This window comes from Alligator sinensis, unplaced genomic scaffold (genome assembly GCF_000455745.1).
Source record: "Alligator sinensis unplaced genomic scaffold, ASM45574v1 scaffold1045_1, whole genome shotgun sequence".
NCBI classification, from domain to species: Eukaryota; Metazoa; Chordata; order Crocodylia; family Alligatoridae; genus Alligator; species Alligator sinensis.
This window is the reverse complement of record NW_005843147.1, coordinates 50,292-62,861: the sequence shown is the minus strand read 5'-3', so window position 1 is coordinate 62,861 and position 12,570 is coordinate 50,292. Positions and strand designations below refer to the sequence as shown.

The 12,570-nt window shown below is 41.0% G+C and overlaps 1 protein-coding gene across 1 annotated transcript in view; it reads left to right on the top strand.

Annotated features, from left to right (window-relative positions):
• LOC102383414 (olfactomedin-4-like) overlaps positions 1-12,348 on the top strand; it is a 26,012-nt gene extending 13,664 nt beyond the window's left edge. The window contains exons 5-7 of the mRNA XM_025194009.1: positions 4,748-4,960; positions 5,877-6,030; positions 11,546-12,348. Of these exons, the coding sequence (XP_025049794.1) occupies positions 4,748-4,960; positions 5,877-6,030; positions 11,546-12,348 (1,170 nt within the window). The remainder of the gene's footprint in view (positions 1-4,747; positions 4,961-5,876; positions 6,031-11,545) is intronic.
• Positions 12,349-12,570: the final 222 nt, after the last annotated feature.

The following is a 12,570-nucleotide window of genomic DNA, read 5'->3' as shown; positions in this document are numbered from 1 at the left end:
GAATGTATAACTTGACAATAATGATCTAGGAAGACCATGAGGTATTAACATGGAGGTCCCAGCCAGCTCAGTAGCAACATTGTAATTGGTGGCAAGAGATCAGGTTCAGATCCATAATTCCCATGCTCAAACTTGGATTAATTCTGCAAAGCCTTTTTGATCAGGGAGACTGACATGAGACCCACCTAAGGCCAATCTTCTATGGAAGTAAAGCTCTGCACTGGGAGTTTTATCAGAGTATAAGTAGCGATAGCTGGAATTTTAGGATTTTTTCAGACCTCTAGCAGCTTCCTATTAAAAAAAGCAAGTGGATAGACTCTACTGGCATGCATGATATAGCCCTGTTGAAGTTAATGCATCAGTGCACATCATTTTAGGATATGACTCTCAGTTTTCAACTTCAGCTGTAGACAGTGAAAATTCTTGACCTAACCCAAGCTTCACTGAACATCAGCCTGCTGTGATTGATCAGTCAGGCAGCCTTACAATGCATCAAGCTAGATACAGTGTGACAAATCTTACAAAATGCGATCCTAGGTGAAGAGCCACACAGGGGCCAGAAATGAAAACAAACACATTAGAGGTTAGTTTAACTACAGAGGTTTTAAAAGTTCATAGGTATTATGTTGTTTGTCTATAGAAAGAAGAAAGCTACTCAGCTCTGCTCCATTAACCTTTTGAGTTGGAGTAATTTAAAAATGTGGGGAAGGAGGCATTAATCCAAGTGCATATTTGTACTTGTTCTATGTAGACATATATTTCAAATGAGTTTCTTACCTTTCTAAATGTGTAGATATCCCCCTGGGTATACATTGCCAATATTCTTCTTTGTTCCTGCATACAATTAGAAACAAACTGAAGTCATAACACCTCCCCCCACCCAAAAAAATAAATCCAGTTCATACTATAGACAGAGAGTGACCGGAATCAAAACCCTGGCTCCAACCCTCACTCCCATACCTTTTGGGGAATGCAAATACAATTAATTTTTTTCAACCTGGACCTACATTTATGCTATATGGACTTCTAGTGGACTCGGTAAAATTTGAAATAACTAGGAAACTGCAGGCCTGGAGGCTACCTATACACATGCTTGGAAGCGGGGCGCGGGCATTTTGATTAGAGCAGTTCCCAGAGACACACTTTACTTAAAACGCTGCAGTGTCACATATATTACATGCCCACTTGTTTACAAATGGCAGCAGGATGCTTTAACCAAATCTCATTTGATGTTCCTTAGTTAAAGCACTCCTTTAACTAAAGCTAAACTAAACTTCTCAGGCAGATTAATCACATCAGCTCCAACACATTCCAATTAGAATGCACTGAAGGACATATACAGGCAGCCCTATGGACCAAACTCTATTCTACTGTTTGGTATCTAAGTGAATTAAGGTGCCTAAGTGTTATTTTATTCCAGAGTAATTGAAAATCCATTCTACTTTTGTTTTAACAACCACCATCAGTGAAGAGGAGGACCTACATGTTGGAGGAGTGTCTGTTTTCATGCTGAGAAACCTGTGTTGATAAATACTAATGGTACAATAATGAACATTACAGTTTTGTTTTTTTCCTGGCCCTTTTCATGGCCTTAGTGTGATAACACTTGAAAAAGGAGAACTATAGCAGGAATTATTCTTGAATATGTGAAAAGTAGCTTCACTTTAGTTCTGGAAAGGTTAAAGTCGTGTGCACTACTTATACCCCATTTAAGATATCTGTGAAGAGTATCTGGGTGGACACTAATGATTACTGATGTGTATCCTAAAATGTGGTTTACATGTTGGATTTCTGAGATGGTATGTTGGCCTGTCAAAGAGGATCGGGCACAATCTCCCAAAGGCAGAGTCAGGGTATGGACAGATGATTGTATATCTCAATACAACTTGAATTAGTTTTGCACCCTGATGCACACTGCATTATCATGGGCTAGCCCAAACTCTTCCTTGCCATTAGGTGGTTGAAGAGCAAGTAATAGTATGTTTGTGTTGACCAAATGGCTATCTCCAGATGGTCTGAGGGCAAATGACAACTACAGTGGGCACATTTACACATGTGATTAATGTGCATGAATAAACTCTGGAGCTTATTGCTCAGAGTTTATTTGTGCAAAGCACGTGGAGCCTGGTCAGAGCAGCCTGGGCATGCAGGGAACCTGGGGGGTCAGCCTGTCTGCCCAGGGCTGCTCCGACCGGGCTCCACGTGCTGCAGAGGGGCTGTTTGGGGCACAAGGGTTCTTCAGCACACAGGTTGCCTGCTGGTTAGCCCTGCACCGTAGCACCCTGTGCCCCAGCCAGCTGAAACAGTGTCTACATGTATGCTTCTGTGTACAAACTCATCAATTTTAGCCAAGCTGATTAGTTTCATGCACCCTAACAGGGTTGCATGTGTAGACACCAAGATGTTTACTGCATAGCTAATTAGTCAACTGCACAGCAAATATCTTGTGTAGATGTGACCAGTGTAATGTATATCAGTGGATTTTTAAACCCATTCATTTAGGGGTAATTATCTAGTGGATTGACTGAAGTGACTTTAGTGTAGTAGTTTGCATCCTCCATTTTCTATATTTTTACCAGTTGCCTAACCAGCCCCACAGTCACAAGACCAGTCTTTACAAAGAGTTAAGGGTGAATGAGTCTAACTGCCATACAATGGAACAGTCATCAGAAAGACAGTGTCCTTGGGGAGGACAAATGTTCAAACTGCAGTGAATTAAAAGAGGTCATGGTCTTATCACGGAGTAGATGATTTGTGGAAACTGTCCATGTGCCTGCTTTTATCTTGGAGTAAGTGAAACCTACACTGTGACAAAGCTGTTTTACCTATGAGCAAAAATGCCTTGGTTTAGCTTTCGCTTAATGTGGAGTAAAAGCCGGCAAACAGACTGTAACTGTTAATTCCTCCACAGGCCCGTTTTAACTGTCTGCAGTTTGTTCATTCGCTCATACCAGAGGCATAAATAGTAGACAGAAAGGCAGTATTTAGAGGGATGATGTGCCTTGGGCCTATATATTGTTTAATTATCCCTTAGCCTGAATTTATACAGGATTGGGAATGACAAAGAGTTAGATTCTTGGTTAGGGTAAATCATTGTAGATCCATTAGAATCTGTGGGGCCATCCCAAAATTATGTCAGCTCAGGAACTAGTTCATATTTGGGTTTGAAAACCAGTTTAAAACCCCAGTTGAAATTCATGGGAATGCATAAATTGTATGTCTAAGAGTCTAAGATGGTTCATGAAATATTTTTATATACATAAGGAATCATGCACAAAGGGCTTGTTCATATTTGCAAGGTAGTTGAGATATAGTTGCATAGAAAATTACAGTTCTGAAAAGAGCATGTTCTTTACTTAGACTATGCTTTTTCAAACAAATCACTGAGATTCAATACAAAGAGAATTATGAGCGGAATTGAGCATATCTGTCCAGCATGAGTGTATATGTACCACTTAGTAAACTATCAAAGTCCAGTACCAGCATACACCAGATTTAGTGTAAACCTTAGAAAGACTTATTTAAATAAGGTTTATTCTGTAGTTGTTCCAAAGTCTCAGTTGGGTATCTGGACAGGATAACACAAGGACAGCAAAGTTTTGGTTTTAATGAAAACTTTCTCCATGTCAAATTTTTAAAAGAACATCTAGGCCCATGTTTAAAATACAACAGAAACTTTATTGACAAGTGAAACACATTTTAATTTCTGATCAAATTGATTTTTAAATTTTGGGGCTGAACATATGCATATGCAATTTCAGACAGAAAGGCAATATTTAAAGGGATGGTAAGCATCTGAAAATAGGGGGCATACAATAGACAGGTCTTCTTAGGCCATAATTTCAGAGCTGCTAGTGGGCTGTTGAGAGATCCTTCAACTTTGCAACGTCATCAGAATCATTTAAAGGCAAATGGGCACATTTTAAAAGTAATCTGGAACATATAGGAGAATTATATTTTTCCCAAACTGTTAATTTTTGTGGAACTCTGATTTTCTAGAAAATATTCCAAATCTATATAAAGCTCTTGACATTGCTCTTGACATTATTTGCATGGTGACCTTTACATTAACAGATACAGTTAACAGATACAGTTTGAAAGTATATTTATTCAACCATCTTTTTAACAGTTCTACAGCTGAAGAACTGGCTGTATAAGTTATTCAAGCTAAAGGTAAATAATATTTTTTCATCTCAAATAGCTTTAACTTAAATTAGTTTCAGGATGGACAAATCAGTGTATTTTTTAAAGTATATAGAGCTAAAACTATAATTTTAAGAAGATCCAAAGAGCTCTAATGAAGAAAAGATATAAAATGCTCTCTGATCTAGTATTCCTTGTAGTCAATGGAAAGAAATATCACAATTTGGAGACCTCTCTCATATTTCTCAGGTCACTAAAATTCTTCAGTTAAGTCCTTCATATTAAATCATCACTGCAGTTATCTGCTAGAATCTGGCCCCATAAATTCTACACAAAACTGGGATAAAAGTTACCTTGTAGAGGAAACATGGATGAGGAATAAAAGATTATCAGCACATTCTGTTCTCAATTAAAGCCAAGTATTCCTTATGAGACTTGAGTAGGATTGCACAGGTCGAAACAAAAGCCAAATTTGCAACAAAAGCCAAATTTGGCATGTTATGTGTATGTAGGCCTGATTCAATTTGTGTGCTTGTGGAATAAAGGTGTCAAACATCCATGTTATATTTGCTAAACTGAACTGGAAACTTTGCTTGCCTTTTAGGTTACACAGTACATAAAAGCAATGGAGGTGTATGAACAAAAAATCCAAAATCTAACTATAAGGGTGGAGCTTATGGAGAAGACAAGTGGTTCCTATACTGAATTGGACTTCCAGTTACTGAAAGTTGAAATCAAAGAAATGGAGAAACTAATTATTCAGTTAAAATCGACACTTGTTGGAAGTAATGTGATCGTTGAACAACTATATGTGGAGGTACTGGAAACTGGACAAGTGTTATTGAGCCACTCAGGGTTCAAATTACAAACATTTTTTTTTCCCTTGGCTATATCACAACATCATTATATCACTGCCTCCAGTTGTTGTCAGTGGAATTATTCTGGATTTTCCTTGGTGTAATTTAAAAAAAAAATCTCTGCCTTAACAATATTTTAATTTTTCTTCTTTATATATGGCAAAAATGGAAATGAGGGCCTCCATTTTATTCATGTGCCTGAAAGCTAAAGTTTTTGAATGCCCTGTTTAATAAAAGTACTGACTAACTTATTTAAGAAATATTAATTTATAGAATTTATAGACTCCTCTGGCTGTCAGCTCCTGTTCTTTAACCCAAATAATTAAAAAATTAACTTCTCATTACTAGGATTGTAGTCCCATGAATATAAAATAAGGAACTGGAAAAGACTCAGCTTCCCAACATACAATTAATCATATTTTCAAGAGTGTAATTTATCACTCACCTGGAGTGAATAATGACAATAAGATAAAGCAATTAGTAGGTAAAATATAATTAATTTCTTCATTGTCTTCTTTAGCCATAGATAAGAGAATTTTATTTACTTGGGGAGGTAACATTTTAAGTAAAAGTTAATAGTGGAGTAAGTGTTAATGGGCAGGAATAGCATTCTTGTTTTCATGTACGGGATTGGACAACATGACCTTTTGAGGCCTTTTCTAGCCTATGATTCTATTATTTGTAATGCAGTATTTTGCATTATGGAACACAACTGAGTTTCAGAATTACAAGCATTTTCTTGTTAGGCATAATCAAACTTATTCTAAAACATATTCAAACATATCCTAAAAAACGCATTCTGCATCATCTTCTGTGAAATAAGAAAGTCTTCCTAAAATGAATACAAAATTTAATTCTGAATTTGTGTTTATCTAGATCAAGAATCTGACTATGATAGTAAATGATCTTGAATTAATGGACAAAAACAATGTCCTTGCAATTCGTCGACAAATTGTAAATCTGCAGAATCAGCTGAAGGCATGTGAAGAGAACAGCAGTAAGACCACAGAACCACCCTATTTTGCACCAGGTAAGCACTTATTTTATTGACCACACAGGAAGAAATGTGAAAAGTAGGAGGATGAGTGAATTAACTGATTATTAATATTACATATAATGAGAATGATAATAAACAACTTATGAAGCATTTACCAGACACCTACTAACGTTTTTGGCAATGGGTTAATATGAAAATAATATGAGAATAGAAGACAAATGCTTTCACCAATTCTTACTCTTTTCCAATTGGAAAGCACCAAAAAAAAAAAAAAAAATGAAAAGGTGTACTGCCCTCTCTTACAAACACTTCCTAACTGTGGGGTTTCTGACCAGCTCCGATTTTACTAGCTTCTGTGAAAGTGATATGGACCATGTGGATTTCACTTTCCTGCTCCTTGAGAAACGTCTGAGCAGCAGTGGCTACACTGGTGCTGTTTGTACACAAGCTCAGGCATAGTTGTACATTACAATCGGGTTCACATGAAGAACCCCAAAACATAGAAACATAGGCTGCCTATACACATGCTTGGGGCAGGGTGAGAGGTGGGGTGTTTTAATTAGAATGGTTTCCAGAAAGCCAGTCTAAAACAGCTCATTATCATGTGTATTAAGCCCCTGCACATTTCAAAATGGCCACAGGATGTTTTATCTAAAGCTCAATCGATGAAGTTAAGATAAAGCAGCCCACGTGGCCATTTGGGAACATATGGGAACTGTCATTTTAATCACAGAAAAATGTGGAAAAGTGTGGGTTACTTTTTTAAATCCAAAACTTGGGGATTACATATGTGGAAACAGAAATTTGATTGCATATTTGGAATGGCAAACTGCTCACTTATATTTCCAAGTGGGTACTGACAAAGAATTGATGTCTATAATTTGTTGCTATTGCTTTTTCAACATGAACACACTTCAAGTGAATTGGGCCTAGGAACACTGTATTGCTAAAACAGGCGGAGACCCTGTATAGACAAAACTTTTACACCAGTGTAGCTGGCATTATACTGGTGGAACAAAGGAGTGAATAGACAAAGAAAACCCTGAAACTGAAGTGACTTTGACCAATCAAGTGGCAAGAAAGAATCCAAAGTAAAATTCTACTGATATCAGTTGCACTGCTTTAGGTTTTGTCTATTTCCACCCTGTGGTAGTTTGCTAAAAGCCATGTTATGGCACGGAGCAGTAATACTTGTTTACTGCCAGCAACTACCCTGCAATAACTGTTCATTCATTTATTCATAATCCTGGTGTAATTTATATTGGCATACAAAACTGATGTAAATTATGCCAAGGTATGCATTTTTCTGAAGCAATGGCAATAGTGAATACAGCGTTCACATGCTATTTACAAAATATAAACATTTGTGCAAGCTGAATCTTTTACAATCAAAATATGCATTTCTGCTCTTTTCAGCAAAGTGAGTTTCATAGATTCATGGATTCATATATTGTAAGGGGCTGGAAGGGACCTTGCAAGATCATTGGGCCCAGCCCCCTGCACAACACAGGAAAAACAACTGAGGTCAGGTGATCCCAGAGAGGTGACTGTCCAGTCTCCTTTTCAAGATTTCCAGGGTAGGTGGTTGCACCACCTCTGAAGGGAGTTAATTCCCAGTTTGGACACCCTGACTGTGAAGGAGTTTTTCCTAGTGTTAAGCCTGAAACAGTCTTCCAGGAGTTTGTGGCCATTATTCCTGGTTTTCCCCAATGGTGCCCTGGTGAACAGTTGTTCACTGAACCCTTGATGTATTCCTCTGATATAGCAGTAACTTGCTACCAAGTCCTCTCTTAGCCTTCCGTTTTTTAGGCTGAAGAGACCCAAGTCCCTCAGTCTTTCCTTGTACGGCTTGCCTGGCAAGTCTCTGATCATACAGGTGGCTCTTCTCTGGACTGTCTCAAACTTTCCCATGTCGTTGTTGAAGTGTTGCACTCAGAACTGCATTCAGTACTCCAGCTGCAGTCTCACCAATGCCAAGTAAAGCAGAAGAATCACTTCCTTGGCTTTGCTAGAGATGCATCAGCTGATGCATGCCAGAGTATTGTTTGCCCTGCTGGCTACAGCATCACACTGACAGCTCATGTTTATGCGATGGTTTATTATCACCCCTAGGTCCCTTTCAGTCATGGTGCTAATCAGTTTAGCACCACCAAGCCTATAAGTATGTTGGGGATTGTTTGTCCCCAGATGGAGCACTTTACACTTCTCAATGTTGAACTTTGTCTGGTTCTGATCTGCCTAACTTGCCAGCCTGTTCTGGTCTGCCTGTGCCTGCAACCTATCTTCAAGTGTAACTATATTTTCCCATAACTTGGGGTCATTCACAAACCTGGCCAGTGAGCTCTTTACCCCCACATCCAAATCATTGATAAAGATGCTGAAAAGCACTGGACCAAGCACGAACCCCTCAGGGACACCACTGGCCACTTCTCACCAGGACAACACATATCCATTCATTAGAACTCTCTGGGTCCTACCCTGCAGCCAACTTCCTACCCAGCTGACTGTTGAGCAGTTAAGCCAGCAATCCTCCAGTTTTCCTGTGAGAACATCATGGGATACCAAATCAAAGGCCTTTTGGAAGTCTAGGTATACAATGTTGACCTCCTCTCTCTTTTCAAGGTGGCATGTTACCTGGTCATAGAAGGAGATGAGATTGGTAAGACAAGACCTGCCTGCTATGAAGCTATGCTGGCTGTTGTTCAGAGTCCTACCTTCTGCAAGCATATCGCAAATAGACTTCTTGATGAATTTTTCCAGGATTTTCCCTGGGATAGAAGTTAGGTTAATTGGCCTATAGTTGCCTGGGTCCTCTCTCTTCCCCTTCTTGAAGATGGGCGCAACATTGGCCCTCTTCCAGTCTTCAGGGACCTCCCCTGAGTGCCACAAGCTTTGGAAGAGTTTCACCAGAGGTCCAGCAATAATTTTGGCCAGTCCCCTTCAGCACTCTCAGATGAAGTTCATCCCATCCTGCTGTCTTATAAATGCCTAACTTTTCTAACTGATCATGAACCAGCTCAACGTCAACAGTAGGAAGGTGGACATTCCCACCATGCCCATTTTGAACCTTATCTAGTTTGGTGAAATACCAAAGCAAAGTAGTCATTCAGGAGTTCAGTTTTCTCCCGAGTGTCAGTAAGCAGCTGTCCTGAGTTGTTAAGCAATGGCCTTATGCTTCCATTTGTTTTCCTCCTATTCCCTACATACCTAAAGAAGGACTTCTTATTGTCCTTGATTTCTGTTGCTGGTTTAATTTCAGTTGTCGCCTTAACCTTACTGATCTGTTCCCTACAAGTGCAGGCCATTGTTGTATAGTCCTCCTCAGGGACTGTCTCAAGCTTTCATTTTTTGTATGCCTCTTTCTTCTTTTTCAAGAGGATCATGATATCCCTATTAAACCAAGAGGGCTTACCAGCCTTTCTGCTACCGTTCCTCTGCATGGGAATGGGTTTCTTTTGTGCTTCAAGAATTGTGTCCTTGAGGAACGACTACTCTTCATGCACTCCTTTGACCTTTGGTCCCTGGTCCTGTAGCACTTCCCTTACTATTGCCTTAAGCCTGTTGAAATTTGCTTTTTTGAAGTCCAAAACTTCAACCCTGCTACCTGATTTGCCTGCCTTATGATGGACAGTGAATGTGATGGTTTCGTGGTTGCTGTTGTACAAGCTACTCTCTATATACAAGTCACTCACCAGATCATCTCCTTTGGCCAAGACCAAGTCCAGGAGAGCTTGACCTCTGGTGGCCTGTGCACTTTCTGAGTCAGGTAGAGCTCTTCAATACAGATCAGGAAGCAATGTGACTGATCCGACTTAGCCGAGCATTCCTCCCAAGAGATATCTGGGTAATTAAAGTCACTCATGATGACTATGTCCTGTATGCGTGCAGCCTCTGCCGGTTCTCGAGAGAACTCCAAATCGAGCCCCTCCCCCCCGGTTTCGTGCTCTGTAGCATACACCTACAGTTAGGTCTCTCTCACTGCAAACCTGCCCTCTCCCCGTAGTTTGACCCAGAGAGTTTCAAGCCACTCTTCTCTGAAGCCAATGTCAGCCTCCAAGGAGGTGTACTGCCCCTTCACATAAAGAGCTACACCTCCACCTTTCTTCACCATTCGGTCCCTTCTGTGCAGGGGGTAGCCCTCTATGGCTATGTTCCAATCATGCGAGGAATCCCACCAGGTCTCTGTAATCCCCACTAGATCATAATGCTCACTGGAGAGTAGGACAGCTAGCTCCCCTCCTCGTTCCCTTTACTCCTGGCACTAGTGTACAGGCATCTGAGTCCTCCAACTGAGACCTTTGATTTCCTGTCAAAGGCTAGGGGTCTGGAAGGCAGATGGGTCAGTCAGTATTATGCAGGAGGGAGTCCCCCTCGCCCCAACATCTCCTTTTGGGGGTGGCAGTTTCCTGACTACCCAACTCCTCCTCTAGGATCTCCAGTGGAGCCTCCTCATGTGTGAGGGGAGCATACTTGTTGTGCAGTGCCAGGGGAGGGGCAGCCCTAGCCATGCATGTCCTGGAGCCTGAAACAACCATCTTCCAGGTAGCTCTGGGTGGGTCTTTTCAGCCAGCCTTCTTGTTGGCCACCTTCTTCTCTATGTTCTTCTCTTCTTCTTTATTCTTCAGGACAAGAGTCTGACATTAGTAGTCATCCATCTCCTGCTCATGGGCCCTGATGGCACAAAGTTTGCCTACCTGGGCCTGGAGCTCAGTCACCTGGGACTCCAGGGACCTCACTAAGGAGCATACGCCACAGGTGGGGGTGACCTTCCTCCCATTCCCAGTTGCTGGCAGCTGTGCCAGACAGCCCCCACATCCTCGTGCCAAGGGCTCCACCTGGGTGGAGGCTGGAACCATGGCTTACATCTGGGTGTAGGCCTCAGTGGTGCAAGGGAAGGGAGCACCAGTTGGGGTCAAGGTGAGAAGCCAGGGGGTATGGTGCATCCCCACCATTGTATGGTAATAGGCTATGCTACTACCCACAAACTGGCCTAAGAACTGGCCTGTGAACTGCCTGTAAACTGCTTTCCCTGTTCACAGGCTCCCTGGTCACCTGGGGAGTCTCCTTTTATACTATTTTGGGCCTGGGCTGACTCAGCCCCTTTGCTGGGGCTTCTCTCAGACCCAGGCAGCAGTCATACAGCAGTCATCCATCTCACAACAACCAGCAATCACTGAGCAGTAAGCAATCGTTCCCAGCTTCTCAGAGCACATGCCCCAAAGACACACAGCCCACCAAGCAAACACTAGCAAAACCAAAGGCACAGGCAGCTTTGGATCACTTACCTTTCCTGGGCAGGATCTGGTGCCTGGCTTCTCTCCTCCTTTTCTCCTCCTTCCACCTCTTGCCTCTAGCAACTGACTGTAAACTGCTTTCCCTGTTTGCAGGCCCTGTTCACAGGCCCCCTGGTCACCTGGGGTGTCTCCTTTTATACCCTTTTGGGTGAAAAAGGACTTAAAAAGGACTGCATACGTTCTTCAAAAGAACTGCATAAAAACCTGTCTAATAAGCATACCAGTCTGAAATCCTGGATTTTCTTTGTTTTCAGGTAGCTGTTCTCATGGTGGAATTCTCAATATCACCAGGCCCTATATTATACAGTTGAACTGGAGAGGATTTTCCTTCAAGTATGGTGCCTGGGGAAGGGATTATTCTCCTCTTACCCCTGAGAAAGCCATGTACTGGGTTGCACCTTTGAACACTGATGCAAGACTCTTAGAATATTATAGACTTTATAATTCCTATGATGACCTGTTGTTATACAATAATCCTAGAGAGTACCGAGTGACGTATGGAGAAGGCAGTGGCACTACAGTTTACAATAACTTCATGTATTTTAATATTTATCGTACAAGAGACATAGCCAAACTTGATTTAAATACGAACACTGTAGTTTTGAGGAAAGCTCTGCCAGATGCAGTTTATGGTAACCGTTTCTCTTATGCTGGTGTAGCCTGGCAAGATATGGACTTCACTGTGGATGAAAATGGATTGTGGGTAATTTATTCAACTGAGGCCAGCACTGGTAACATTGTGATTAGCAAACTTAATGAGACCTCACTCGATGTGCTAAATACTTGGGAGACAAAACAGTACAAACCAGCTGTTTCCAATGCCTTCATCATATGTGGTGTTCTATATGCCACAAGAACTATGAACACCAGGAAAGAGGAAATCTTTTATACTTATGACACAAACACTGGACAGGAAAGTCAAATCAGCATCATTATGGATAAAATGTTAGAAACAGTCCAAAGTATCAATTACAACCCCAGTGACCAAAAGCTTTATGTTTATAATGATGGCTACCTTGTTACATACAATCTGATCTTTCAACCTATATTACAGTAATATGAATACAGGGTCTTCATAAAGTCTTTGTGCACTTTTAAACTTTAATAACTTAGGTTGTGCACAAGGACTTTATGAAGACCCTGTTTATAGAAGAGTTGGACCATTACAGGTGTGATAGTCCTCAGAACAATATTAATGCTAATTTTAGGTTTGTGCTAATGAGCACTAACTATTAGGCATAGGGCTTAGTATGACAAATGATTCCACTGAACAGATTAC